General features: G+C 37.3%; 1 protein-coding gene across 5 annotated transcripts in view; it reads left to right on the top strand.

The window, feature by feature from the left end:
• LCORL (ligand dependent nuclear receptor corepressor like) overlaps positions 1-15,282 on the top strand; it is an 82,767-nt gene extending 67,485 nt beyond the window's left edge. For 2 of the 5 annotated variants that reach the window (XM_057377913.1, XM_057377915.1), the window contains exon 8: positions 12,091-12,225. In XM_057377913.1, the coding sequence (XP_057233896.1) occupies positions 12,091-12,150 (60 nt within the window). In that variant the 3' untranslated portion in view covers positions 12,151-12,225. Of the gene's footprint in view, positions 1-12,090 lie in introns of all 5 variants that reach the window. The other 3 variants (XM_057377919.1, XM_057377914.1, XM_057377918.1) reach the window with 2 other exon arrangements.

Genomic DNA, 15,282 nt, shown 5'->3' with positions numbered 1-15,282 from the left:
ATTACWTAAACATTGTTTTAGGAAAGCTTTTGTTTTCACGAGAATGGTTCACTTGTAACACTGAAGGTCACACTCACATGTTGTGGACTTGAGCAAAATCAAAAAAAGCCAAACTAAAATACAAGAAACTATTAGTCCAACAATAAACCKGGGACATGAAATACTCCATTTGAGGATCATACATTGTACTGGGTAGTTTGAAAATGTGCTTCAGMGGGTGTGGACTTAATACAGATGGAAAAGAGACTGAATTTTCTACAGTAGCAGGCAGTGCTGACATCACAGACATGCACTTGCCCTTCATATCAGGGTAGGAGGTTGCATACAAAAGCTTTTGAAAATCAATTCCTGTCACTTAAAGTTAGGATATTTTCATCTAAAATAAGCTTTTCAATTTTCTCCTTTACATTTTGGCTTTTCTTCAAGTAGTCTGGAGTTTTAGAACAAATCTATTGGATTTGTTGGAAGAGAATATGACTTTAATTTTAACTTTTTATTATGTTTGAATGCTTTATTTAACTTCTACCTTAATGAAATCAAGTAAGTGCAGTACTTGAAATGAGAATTTGCCAATTTTTGTGGTAATTTCAAAGTTTGCTGCAAGAGTGAAGAATCTGAACTATGAAAACTTTGGTGTTGCGAGTCTAATTGGTCTCTTCATGCACWTAAAATAGTGTTTGTGTTACTATTAAAGACAAAGCTTTTCTTAAACTTAACTTGCATTAACRTAAGTTTTCTAAAAATTGGAAGGAGAAATTTTATGAACTCTTTTTTTACACATCTATGTTAGTATGGCTTTTATATTCCACTATTTTTGCTTATTTGTCTCATGGTAGTGCAATCCAGTAATGATGACACTACAAATGAGAATCACTTCCCTAGTACTGTAAAAGTCTCACACCAGTGATCTAGTGAAAAACGAGATGATTTTTTTTTAGCAGTGTTGTTCAGCTCTCCTTATSATGAAGGACCGCATTCTACACCCCTAATGAGCAACAAATTTAAAATATTAGGTTAAGTGCAGAGGAGACATAGTGTAACAGTCATTAAATCTGTTGATTTTAAGAAGGCTTTTTTCACAAAGGCTTTTCATCAGAGGGTTACTTGGCTCTAAAGTAAGTTTTACCAGTGATGCAGAGTAAGCAGATGGAAATTTTCTTACCTGTAGTTGCCAAACAAGAAGTTACTTTTTTGCAAGCAGACATAAACAAAAGTAAGAGAAATAATAAAAATGTAGGAAGAATACGAAATGAATGACTGTTCTCAGAAACTGGCCATTTTTAAAACAGAAGGATAAAAGGAGAAAGGTCCACTCGATATGTGGTTGACTATACATGTGTAATAAATCCTTACTCATTTTATGAACTTAATGCTTTCTTCCTCCTTCCCTATAATGCAACAACAGCAGCTCCAATACCACAGTCAATGCTCCATTTTGCTTTACATTCTGGAATTTTACTTGCCAAATTTCATGCTCATCTTCCCTTTTTCTCACATTGTCTGATCTAGTGTGGGGTGTGTAGGTTTTGGGTGCTCTTTAGYTTTAAGCTGTGGTTATTTACATATTGCCTGTTATTCACATATTGTACTATTCCTCATGTTCTTTTGAGGTATCTGGGCTAAGGATTTTTACTTTTTCTTCTTTGAATAATAGACTTTTTTCAAAGAACTTGGCTCTGAAGTCTTCAATTTCCTTTACCTGCTAGGAAATATCTGTAGTTTAGTGCCATGATTGTTAAGCCTTTGTGAAGGATTAACATACCCGGTTTTATAACTAAGTTGGAGTGCTTTTTTCATCACTTTATTCAGTATTGTTTTGCTATCTGTTTTTAATTTTACCTCTTCCAAAACTGAGAAACTCATACTCATGTTTTCCTATTTGCCCTCGGTCCTGAGGAAATGGCTAGATTTTTCAGCTTGCTTTAGGCAACTGGTAACACTAAATAAATATGAACAATTTTCTGTCTTTCTTTGTAAGCCTTTCTGCAGAAGAGAAAATAGCAGTTTTCCAAGGCCCGCACAGTGCTTTTGAAAATATTACAAGTACATATCCTTTTTAAATTCCCCTCTTCTGTTGAGAGTTTACAGCCTTAAAGCAGAGCTTCTGTTGCTGTTAGATAGAAAAGGCAGGAGGTCAATCAACACAGCCTGTGAAGATGTAAMTTGTAAATTAAGTGTTTATGTAGCCTGATGGTGACAGAGCAGTTTCATTTTCCTGAGACAATGCCATATTTTTGTGCTGAAAATAGTTCTGTTCAAGAAAAGATGTTTTAATTCATAGAGGGCTGTGTACTGTGTCTTAGTTTGCATTTCTCTATTGTTTATATGCTAAAGCTAGTGCTGCTTTTYTTCTTTCACCAGATCTTTGTAAAGTGTCTTATACTGGAATCTTCTCTTAATTACATCCAAAAAGTGCAGATTTGGTTTCCAGAATCAAGGGAGAAATTATAAAATTGTGTGAGATTACTGGGTTGTTGTTTGCATGTATTCTTGGTTAGATTTTCCTTCCCTAAATTCGTCTTTCACTTATCAAAGGATAGTTTTAGTCTGACCTTTGATGATTTGAAATCTTCAGATTTTCAAGCCACACATAATGCCACATTTCCTCACTATTCATGCTTTTGCTTGTGATTATCTTCATTTTGCTATAATTGCACAGTTGTGCCTTAAAGATATTTAAACAACCTTAGAGACTAATAGAAATGTTTTTGTTACTTTTAAGTATTTCAGGAGAAATCTAAACATTTATTTGCAGGGCTTCACAGAATGGTGCTACATGTTACTAAGTTACCTGAAATTTTTATTGAAATGTATGTGAACATTYGGTGCTGTAAAAAATGATATTTAATTGATTATGCTCCTTCTTCCTTGTATTCATTTGGTAACTGGATGTTAATTTAATATAAATAGTAATTTTGCCATATTATAAGGACAGCATTTCCTTATCAAATGCCTGTTTCTCTCCATTGTTTCCTGTGGCTGGGAAAAAGAAGGGCTCTCTAAAATGTCCTTGAATCTTKGGTGTCCCTAAGAATGCTGAGTGTTTCTGAAAGCTGTTGACAASGTTCAGGTTCTAATTAACACAGATATTTTTACAGTGATCGACARCTAATTAGATGAATGTGTCTGATAGGAAATTGCTGTATATGGGAAGTRAAATATTTTAAGAGCAGCGTTTTGCATTCCCATGCACATCCCACTACAGCATCACAGCCTGGCGGTTTGCCCTTGGTGGCAGTCGAGGCAGTGTTGGGCATCGTCTGTTCAATGTCATGTAAAACATGATGGTGTTCTAGGGTGTGGGATCTGGCTAAAAAAAGTTTATGGAGTCCTCATTAGCAATGCTCACCTCATAGTTATTTTAAGGTTTTATTAGGTATTTTGAAATAAATCAGAGGAAAATATTTGGAWATCAAAATTATGGGTTTTACCAAATACCATTATATAGAAATGTGTTATTTATAGATCTGTACCTGAATGTATTTGTTTCGGGATAGGTGCTGCCTATGAAGTGTGAACCTTTTTAGGGTGTGATTTTAAGAGAATATCACTTCTTTGAAAAACTGCAGACASAATCTCGATTAAGATGCCAATTGGGAAGTTATTTGGAATTTTTTCTTTATTGCTCACAGGAGTTTTTTTAATAGTTCTTTAYAAAAAGCTAGAAAAGTAGATCTTATTTCACTGCTAGTCAAATAAAAGATGGAAATTATTGTAACTGAGCAATAATTAAAAGCCACTCCACCCTCATAACCAGGTTATGACTTGATGTTTTGAYTGGTTGCAGTGTACCTTGATAAAATAATGCCTTTCTTGAGACACATCACTTTCCACTTCTCCTTTCAATGCATGAGGTATCATCTGAAATTGCTAGTTTTATCTCCTCCGTTATTTCTTTTTTCCCTTTGTTGGATTGCCAGCTTTCAGCTGACTGACTTGTTTTCTTATCTAAATGCTCACTTTATATTTCATTCTCAATGTGTGATTTTTCATGAACTTTTATTAATTACTCTCGTTAATAAGTCAGATGATCTATGTTTCCCCTGCAGTTTTCTACCTTTTTGTAGAAAGGTGTGTGCACCTTTTCATGGAGGGTGATGCACCCAATCAGGATGTCAAGTCATTGCATATCAGCTTAGCTCCTGTGGTGACAATTATACCTTTGCCATTAGCWGCCTCTTCCTGTGCTGGCTGTTCCACTGCTTTTGGTATATCATGACACTCATTTGTAATTTTACAGCAGTATAGCATTGACTTGTGCTTCTTCTGTGCTCCACGACAGTTGTGCATGCCTTTGTCACAGAACTGCCTGTCCTGCACTGGTACAGCACCGTGTCCCAGTGTGATTCTGCTGARCTGTTGTTCATTTTACAACATCCCTGTTACTCGTTCAGTTTATTCACACCCACATCTGAACCACAGTTCATTCAGGCCATTACACTCTGGTTGTTCACATTCATCTGCATCCTGTCTTCATTACTTTGCTCTCCCAAGCTTTGATTAATTCTCAGATTAGTCATCAGCTTTCCTTTTATCCCAAGCTGTGTTTGTGAGTGCCAAAGGACACCCTGCACAAGATGAGTGCAGTTTTATTCCCATTTTGATTTTTACTGGGTGTTTCTCATAGTGTACTTTGCTGGTCCATTCTSTCTGGTCCACACACCTGCTAAGAGATTTGTAATACCATGAGCAAGATGTCAGTCASCTTTTGTCACAGATTTCTTCAAACCCAGGGGTAGAAAGTCTTTTGYAAAAAGCCATACCAACTTTCTAATTCATTTTTTTCATATTGAAGACCAGGTTATTTATTTTTTTTTCCTACAGTGTAAAGATACGTATTTTCCAAGGTCAAGATATTTAAACAGATTTTGTCTTCCTAACTGCATGCTTTTGGGCCAACAACTCTGGATGTTTTATAACTCTAGACAAGTTACAGTTTCTGCTGCCATACTAAAGGCAAATTGCACATTCTGTTCTTCTGGGACAGGTCAAGCAATTTTTGTTTCTTTTTTCATGTCTGTAAGGGGACCATTATCTGATGCTGATTCCTCTCATGTTTTGAACATCAGTAAAGGCTGCTTAGATTATTCTTTAGTTTATTTGGAGTACAAATAATGGTAATCTCTTGCTGTGTCAAGAGGATGTAAACCTTTAGTGAGAAACTTCATGATGAATGGAGGCAAGGTGCTCTTTTCTGTATTCATTTCCTTGATTTTGTCAGTCTGACAGATTTTACTATTTGATTTGCCCTTTCAACAACAGAAACTCACATAACTTATGTTTGCTTTCAGCTTTTCCTTACCACAAATTAGTTCTAGACAGGAGTTTAACCAACTTTTCTTTCGGTGGCTRTACCATTTCCACTTACTGTCACATGCTCCTTTCTGTCTCCTCTTCTGGGCTTCCATAGGAGGAATCTGTCCTTCTGTCTTTTATCATGGTGGGGCAGGTATCTTGACTTGGCTGCAGCTCTTTCTTCAGTTAAGATCAACTTTAGACCTACTTTGCTTACTCCATGCATACCAGTAGAAATGGCCTTAAAATTAACTTAGGACTTGAAATCCTTTCAAAAGCCTAACTCTGAATTTCTGCTTGTTTTGGAATGTTTTGTATCAGTTGCCAAGCCATCAGTGTGTAATGTGACTACAGTCACGTTTTTCCAAGCAGGTCTTATGTAGGTATTCTGATTCTTTTATTTTGTAGCTCAGGGTAGAACATTTCTAAATCTTGATTCTGCTAGGAATTAGAATAATGAGGCTTTCACAATTCATATTAAAATACATGCATACATGAAAATTAAGGTGTTTAGGGAAGTCTTTYCAGCTGGATCTTTTCACAGGTTCCAGTTACCTAGGGTGTGGACTTAATAAATACTCAGAAATAATGCTCAGTATTTTACTGCCACAGGCCTGGCCTCWAAGTTACCTTATTTCAAACTATTGAAATCTTAGTCCAAACAATGGATTATTACCGTACACATGAATTGAAATGAAAGCCTAGCTGAGAAATTCTTGTCTAGAAGCTGTAAGAATGACTTCCAATATTTTTCTTTAAAAATAAATTCTTATTCTCACTGGGATTATGCTCTCTTCCCTCTGTGTAAAGTCCTTCATTTTGAATACAGGGTAAATTTTAGGGAAAAAAATTACTTAAAGTTAGATTTTAGTGGTTTTATTGGGGCACTTAGCATAATTTTCAAAACATTCAGTAGCAGTACTTTATAAATGCAAGAACTTTATTTACTGTGTAGGTAAATATTTAAGAGCTGTACTTAAGGTATCAATTCTTAAAATTGTGGTGGTGGTTGTCACCTGTCTTTCTACTTTAAAGTTCTAGAGATGTGTGTTTGAAGAAATTCTCTGGTGTATCTGACATTTGTTGCTGACATTTCCTATTTATCAGTTTACTACTCACAGCTGGCTTTAAATTACATTTAAGTAGTAGAAATCTCAGAAAAGGAAATTACTTATTTGCAAATTGCTGTTTGACCTTCCTTAATTCAGRAGTCTGGTGGGTTATAAACCACCCAGGGACTGTCTCATCGTATTTCTGAGATGATCTCTCTCCATAACATAATTACATTTATAAAGTAAAAAAAAACTATTATGAATTAAAGATTTGAGCTTAAAAGACAAATTACTTCCATAGCTGCAATCATCACAGTGCAGAGATGGAGGCATTGTGCTTCCTCAGAACAGCCTGAACCAGCAGTACACAGAGTTCTGAACCTCCARCCTTCACCTTACTGTGCCTCCTTCCAAACTATTTTAAATTATGATTAGGTAGAAAAAAAATAACAAAAACTTTTCTTCTGTTATAGTGTGTTTCTAAGTCAAATGCCACAGTGCTCATCTGCACAATAGGTGTTTGGGGTTTGGGGTTTTTTTCAATTTACTTGCATGCTGCTAGCTTCTAGTAATAACTAGAAATATTATATATTATATATTATATATATTATATATATAATTAGTTTTCTTTCAGAGAACTGATGATCAGAGGAAGGCTTGATTCAAGGTGGTTTCATGGCTTTCATAGAAGCTAAGAATTCATTATATTCATCATCAAATTAATGATGCTTCATTTAAATTGTTAGAGTCTTAGCTGCTTTTTGTTTCCAAGATCTTCTAAAACAGTATGCCATGAGCAATTTGAGATCATAGGATATCTTTTTCTTCAACAGTTAAATACTATTATCACTAGTAAATTATGCCCTAAAATTTTATGWCTTCTTCATGCCCACTTCAGTGACAGCTTACATTAATATTCTACTTCCTTGCTCTTGAGGAACCCTGTGTCTTCTGTGGACTGCTAAATAGTCTATAATACCACAAAGCATGATGATTCTTGTCAAAAAGATCATTGTTCTACATAACTTTCTCAGTCAGGCTGCTTTAAATAATTATAACTTAAAAAGAGGGAAGGAATGTTACTGCTATTTTAACTTGTCAGCATATATTCATATTGGGGAGCCATCAGAACAGAGCTCTGTACTCCATGACTGTGCAAGCCTGATTTTCCTTTTTTTGTTAAGTTTTATTTCCTGAGTTCTGCGATGAAATTACAATTTAAAACTTTTACTTTGCCTGTATCTGTTGTGTGTAATTTTCCGAGACTGAGTGATTTTGGGGAGAAAGCCATGTCATTTTTCTAACTGCACTCTGAAATTGTTACCATTCACTCCACTTGCCAAATGTTTACCTGAAAATGTCACCATCTACTGTTTGGTGTTACTGTTGTGCTGTGCTCTTTGAAGATGAAGTACTAATTGTTAGTACTGATGTACAATTTTGTCTCTGCAAGTTAAACTTGAAGCTTAGACAGTGTGGGTATTTCAATATATACATTCAGAAAATAGCTACCAGTAAGTAATGCTCTTTTACTTACAGTTCACAAATTTTACAAATGCTTTCTTTTACAAATGCTCACAAATTCCTAGTTGTCTCTTCTAACTATCTTTCTCATATATTTTGTATGTATTTGATTCATATTTCCTTTCTTTCCATCCTTTTTTATTTTTTTTAATCAAACCAATAAAACAATTCTGAGTTAGTCTGAAGAGCAAAATAAACTTTCCACCATAATTTCAGTCTGGGATTATGGCTGGTTCTGACTTCTCACTCCATCTTTTTGTCTCCATTCAGTTTCACTTCCTGTCTTGCTATTCTGCATTGTTTTGTCTTAGTACTCCAACTGTGATAAATCCAGATCTTATGTCTAACTTTTCAGACTCCCTRAATATTGCTTATCTGCCCAGCTTGCTTTGATTGATTTCCAATCCATTTGTTTCTCTCTCAGATTCCCAAATAGGATTCCATACACRCAGCTGAAATATGTTATTTCATATTACAATGAGAATCCATTTGGYAAATGGAAATGAGACATTAAATTTTTTCTTTTTAGATTTCTTTGTTGCTGTGTTTTGGCATTATGGAAAAATGAGTTTAAATTTTAGAGGCAATCAATGAGACTGTGTGTGGCTGGTTTACTGTCTTTCCAATATATGTTACATTGCCAAATCAATTTCTGTTGGAAATCATACTGAGGTTCCTGCAGTCACTGTAGATTTTCACCTAGTGTATTCCACTAGTTTCTTTTTCGGGACATTGTTTGAGTGGAGTTCGTAGAGAAAACATTTTTTATTATTCTGCTAAAGTGTTACTGTTTCTGCTCAGTGTTATTGAAACCTTTCTGTGAAAGCCTTGAATCAGTGCTGCATGTCACGGGTGCTCTTACCCTTTCCAAGCTACCAATTTGCACATCACTGCTGGTGGTGTTAAACAAGTGCAGTTTCCACAATTTCTGTCAGACAGGAGGGTAGGAACAAGTTTGACCTTGCTCTCAGATAGTGGGRAAGGAGATGTTTTTATCTCTAAGTGTTGCAAAAGGCTCAGAGAAATAAAACCCTGCATTGATACTTTCAGAGCCCTTTTACAGCATACAAGCACACAGCATTGATGCCAATCCCTGATGGGAAATGCTGAGGATTGACCTAATASATGAGACATTTTTTACCTTTTCTTACTTTTTTCAACATGATGTGACAGATTTAACTCAACAAGTACATGGACTTGAGCTAGCCACATTTTTAAAAATTTTATCATTTTCATATGATAGGTGCCAAATTTCCTTTTCTTCCAGAAGAATGTGGCTCCAAATTTTCCAAATAATGTGGCACAGAAAATAAGCACTTCAAAGAATATTATTTTCCTTTTGTGCTTGGCAGTCTCAACTTTTCTGGTGTTGCTCTCCTGTCCTACTATTCAAAATCAGCATTTCTATTAGTATAATGATGATTCGGGTAAAAAAAAATGTGTAATTTTCCCCAAAAAATTGTTGTATTTGGGCAGCTTTAACAAGAAGTGTGGGGGAAAAAAACAGGGTTTTCTTTAGCATTAGGAGCATGGGGAGGCCAATCRTTGCTTGCTTTAGTAGAAGGTTGAATTCAAACCTTTCTATTTATTCCTTTTTATTTAATGATAGGAGGACATTTTTGTGGGGAGAGATGATCCTTTTAGGCCCCAACAGGCCTGGAAACTTAACTACACACAGGGTTCTCTGCTTAGSCAGGGAGACCAGAGAGGACCTGAAAGTCCATCAATGTTACTCTGGTCTGGCTGCTAAGATCTGTTAGAATAAGATGGGGGTGATTTGTTAGAATAACACAGGCAATTCATCCTTYCTCCAGTGAATTCAGAGGTGATTCAGATATGGGAACTGGCAGTTCCAACACACACAAAACCATCCTGGAATCCTCACTGACAGTGTTCCGGACCCATTGGTTTGGAGTGCAGCAGCTTCCAAGGAAAGCGCAGAGCACGTGAGAGCATTCCCAGCTTGCCCTGACCCAACAGTGTCAGTGTCACCATGCACAGCGGTGTACCCATGTCGTCAGTGCCACACCTGCCACCCTCGTGCTTCCTGTGGCTCTGGGACAGTCAGAGCTCTCTGTGAGGCTGAACAGCCCCTTGCACAGAGCCGTGGCAGAGCACCTGCTGAAGGGCTGCTGAACTTGGCTCCCTGAGGCGTTTTTTCAGATTGCTCATTTCAGATCCAAAATACAGTCATGTTTCCATATCCTGTTTTTTCTCTTTACTTKCTAAGAGGAGACCATTATATGGATCAGTTATAGTGAAATAGTGAAATATAAAATCTTTTAAGTTAAGTGAAAATACGTTACCAGCACTTCAAGAGTACCTAGAGAAATGGGAAGAAATGATGGTCACAATTGCACCAAATCCTAAGATACACTGTTACCACTACCTTAAAAAAAAAAAAAGAAACAAAACAAAACATTCCTGTATTATCTTTCCTTTAGCTGTTGATTAGTTGTTAGGGGTTATGTTTTCCTACCTGAAAAAACACAAGTCAGCACGGGTGAGGAAAGCTGTCAACTGCAGCATTAACACCATCTCACACATGCACCTAATCCCATGGTCATAAGAAAAGCCTTTGAGTTTCTGAGGGCAATGATCCAAGTCTGGAGAGGCTGTAAATCTGAGAAAGTAACCTTGCTGATTGAAGTCCTGTCCATCACCTACACCTGCACTCTGTTTCCTGCAGTAAAGAAAGGATCAGAGCCATCCAGAGAAAAGGGGTACAAGGCAAAACAAGACAAAAGACAGAGGCTGAATAATGATACAGGGAAATGCAGGGCATGGGAGCAGCACACCAGTTATGGAGGGTTGGGAATTAGTTAATAAATGAGAAATGTCTGTTTCACTGCTGTGTCAGAAAGGCACACAGCCTTCTGGGGAGCTTATATTAAAATGTAAAATTAAAATTGTGTTTCTGATATCTGTGAAAAGCAACAGTGAATTATCATTTTAGCTGTCTCTCCCGTGTGCTGTGATACTGGAAATGATTTAATCAAAGTCAGTCATTGGTATTTGAGTAACAGAAGCCAATGTTTTAGATTATAGTCCTACACTGACTGACTGACTGTCCTCAGCTGCTCTGTGCACCCCTGTGAGAACTACACTACAGCACATTCAGTCTTCAGAATGTGCACCCGAGTTCTGTGATGAATCTGTTTCCTGAAATGCGAAAGCCAATTTTGCTACTCAAATACCCCTTTAATAGTAAACTGTGTTCAGATAGTTTTTATCATGTGATTACCTCCTACCTGTAATTACACCACRTAGAACATTACTTTTAGTAGCTCAGGAATACTTTCAACTTTGTATCATTCTTGAAGTTTTCAAAAACTTTGAAAAGGATGGTGAGAAACATTGTATCACACAGAGGGAAAAATCACTGCAGGAGGTAGACAGTAAAATAAATTTACAAAGAGGTTTGAAATGAGGATTGAAATTGTCTTCTGAGTGTGTTTTATATCTTAAAGCACTTCCAAGTGCAAGGATAGTGAAACACTGAAACAGGTTGTTGAGAGAGGTGGTGGATGTCCCATCCATGGAAACATTCAGGATCAGGCTGGACAGGGCTCTGAGCAACCTGATCTAGTTGAAGATGTCCTTGGTGATTGCAGGGGGTTTGGAATACATGACCTTTAAAGGCCTCTTCCAATCCTATCCATTTGATGATCCAATCCACACGTCTGTCCTAGTCTGCTTAGTGATCCCCACAAAGGACTAGGTTTCTTTCCCTTCTTGTATTGCTTTCTTTCCTAGCTTTAAAACAAAATACTGTCTMTATGTGAGTCCTTTCATAGTTGTACTAGGTTAATATTGTCAGCAATAAAAACAAGCCCCAAACCCTTACCCACTTCCTGCTCTGTGCTTTCTCAGTAGTCAGCTGGAGATGATTTAAACAAGGCCAGCTGTTATTGCACTCCTGCAAAGGAACAGCACAAGCAGGACACTGACCTGGGACGGGCGCTGCCAATGGACAGAGCCTCAGCCATCCCCACAAACAAGCCCAATCTACTTTACAACACAGCACAGCAGTCAGGTTCCAACCTCASTGTTTCTGGAACATAGTGCAGTAAAAAAGCAACAAAACCCCCCAACAGAATACAAGATCTGCCACCACCTCATCTTGCCTCTTATCAGCTTGTTTGCAGGGCAAGAGGAAAGTATACTAAACTTTTTCTTGTTTTTTTCCCCTCTCCTACCCCCACTTCTTTTCTCACAGCACACTACAAGTGAAAGTCTCGGAGCCGCAGAATTCAATAGACATGAACACAGAAAATGAACATTTGAAGTCCATAAAGATGTGCCTTAATCAGCCCACTGAGTGGAATCTGAGTTTTTCAGCAGCATCTCTCGCCAGCTGTAAAGTTTTTAACCAAAATCTCAAAACTGATGAGAACAAATAGATTGCAGCTGTTCTTGCACTATTATTTTGTACATTGTTCCTGATGTTTTTTTCTGCTAAATAATAAGCATTTATTACATTGAAATGATCTTGTGTGATTTGGCTTTATATACTACTAGCATTATTCAGTTTGATGTACTTTTTCTTTTTTAAATATGAAGTTTCACATCTGACCATCATGAAATTCTTGCAGTACAAATATCAGAATCGGATGTTCCCCTTTAATAGTATTGTGATTTTTCTATGTTCTTTAAATTTAACTATTGTTTCCCAATTTTATTTTTGTGCACGAAAGTTAATATATTATGTAATTTGTGGCATAGGTCACCATGTAAAGTTTTATGGTAATAATTCAAACAAATCTGTAACAGGTGGAGACCGACTACCTCGAAGCAAAGCAGTACAAAGGTAAATTATCTGAGGAGATCTCCTTCACCAATGGATTGAAATGTATGGAAGCACCAGTTTGTTTCTGCAGTATGCTTTCATCTTCACATATCTTGAGAACTTCTGTGTGACAGTGTTTAATGACCCTAATGTCTAAAAGAAAGACCAAGCCTGCTGGAGAATCTCATGAAAGATTGTCATTCAACAAATCTGTACCTGCACTTTTTGAGGTTTCTGCTAARTGGTCTTTCTTCCCCATTTGTTTTTATGAATTTATGCCTGCCACCAATTAAAATGGATGTAAATGCTCTTCCTATTTCGTTTTTTCCATGTACTTTGGAAATTCAATGTAAAAATCAAAATTTTATCTCTACTCAAAGAAGTAGTAAATGGTTGTAGCTGACTACATTGTAGACATTCCATGCTTAAATGATCTTAGCAAGGTTCATGTACTTCATTCATCAAAACTTTATTATTAATAGAGCTATAACAAAAGTGTTAGAATAAAACCATATAATATACTTATCTTTTCTGGAGTCATACATTCAGTAGATAGAGTAGAGGTTTCTTAATTCATGATGAGTTATTTGTCCTTTACTTGTCAGTAACTAATTTTCCAGATGGAAACTTCCTTGGAAAACACTGTATTTTATAAAACAAAGGTTTTAAGGATTTACCTTAAAAAAGTGAAGATGCAATTCCTCTTTACAGAGGTTTGTTGGTTTGCAGGTGCAATCCAGTGACTGAAATAAAGAGATGGTTATGAATTCGGGTGTCACAAGATCCCAAGAAGGTACTGAGTCACTGAAGCATGAGACATGATTTAAAAGTGCAGAATGTGACTAAAAGAATAAACAWTCATTATGTTTAGTGCTGTTTATAAGGTCTGTGTATCTCAACTATTTAATGCATGTGGATTCTGTGGGGCAAGAAAGCCAAAAGGAGAATTAAACTTCCCAGGCCAGAGGCACTGAAATTGACCTCAGTGGAGCCAAAGCACAAGAATCAGTAAGAAGTCAGGTGGGATATGAGAATCTTACAATGGAGCCAATGCCGCTGGAATTGTGTTTGTGTGCTCATGGGAGRAGATGGCTCACGGATTTTCTGATTTCCAAGACCCACTAAATACCAAAACCTTTCTGGTTTGGACATGCCCCTCTCATCTCCAAGTAGGAGCCTTTAGTTTTGTTAACAACTACTATTATTATTCCTTTGAATCACATTGAGTTTTAGTTGGCTGCTGACTCAAGAGTTTTCAGGTATAACCTGAGCTCASCAGCCCCTACTGGCCTCAGCTTCGAGAGCAGCTAGCCAAAGGCCTGTTCCCAAGAGAAGGGGTTTTAGTGTGTAGGCTGAAGACACTGAATACACRAGCAAACCAAAACCACAGAATTGGTTTTAAGAAACAAAAACTTGGGTGGGAATAAACATGGGATCTCTAAGTTTGACAAGTAACCACTACTATTTTGCTATTATTTAACAGGCAATCAAGTCTAGGTCTAGTGTGGTTCACATTTGACACAGTGTTGTATTTAGCCAGCAAAAAGAGGAGGGATGCACAGTAATSGGTCCAGAGCAACAAAGAGACCATTTTAAAATCAACTAAAGTATTTTAGGAATTAAAATTATATTCCTTAATTAAGCAGCCAGGAAGCTAGGTACTTTCAATACAYAGAATTAAAGTAGAAACATAATTTTGGCTAGAAGGAGTAAAGGATAACAAGTCAAGATTTTTTTCACTGCAAGGAAGATACCTCCAGGCTTGGGTCCTTGGCATCATTGGATGTATTCTTGCTACCATGTGACTCTCTCAGAAAGACAGCTGCATATATTTAAACCTTGATTATCAGTAATAATGAACTTTGAAAGAAAATGCACACATCTGTTCATCCCACCCTGCAATTATGCAGTCACCCCTCCTGGAAAGGTAATTTTATAAGAACACATYGAATTTTGTGTTATACAGAAAACCCTACCCTTTACAGGAAGTTGGGCAGGCAATGTGCCCAGAGGGGCTGGAAATTCAATGCCAGTTGCTGGTCAGGTTTCTGGCCTGAAGGGATCCCAGGGTAAGTCAGGTATAAAAGGACATCAGGAAGGTTCATAGTCGTACACCCTGCTCAAAGGCTGCCAGCTGTGAGTACGGAACACCTAGACCTGTCTTAAACTCCCAGGACAGAACCTGCACAGCCTCTGCGCAGGCAACCAGTTYCAGCAGTTCTTAACCTGTTCCACTGCCTTTCTCACCTTCTATTCCGGTCTGAGTTTCAATTTATACCCATTGTTTTTATATTCTCCCATCATATGCAACAAAAAGCCCAATTCTATTTCTTTACTGGACTCCTTGCAGGTAACTGGGGATCCTCCCAACACTCACAGGCTGAACAAGCCCAGCTTCCTCAGCCTCTCCCATCATGGCGGGACTCCAGCCCCACACCAGCCCTGGGAGCCTCCAGTTAGGCAAAGTCTGTTTTCTATTAACACACACCAGTGAAGCCACATCCATAGCAGAGGCATCTGCAGACTGGGAGGTGACTTAAGGGAAACTTATCTTTTCAGTCCAGCATTCCTAAGAGATGCCAAAGACAGAACCTGCATATGTGGCAAGGCACAACAGAATAG

Source organism: Malurus melanocephalus, unplaced genomic scaffold, assembly GCF_030028575.1.
Source record: "Malurus melanocephalus ecotype Western Australia unplaced genomic scaffold, MMel_1.1 scaffold_333, whole genome shotgun sequence".
In the NCBI taxonomy this organism is placed as follows: domain Eukaryota; kingdom Metazoa; phylum Chordata; class Aves; order Passeriformes; family Maluridae; genus Malurus; species Malurus melanocephalus.
The sequence above is the reverse complement of the archived record's forward strand: the minus strand, read 5'-3'. Positions and strand labels throughout refer to the sequence as shown.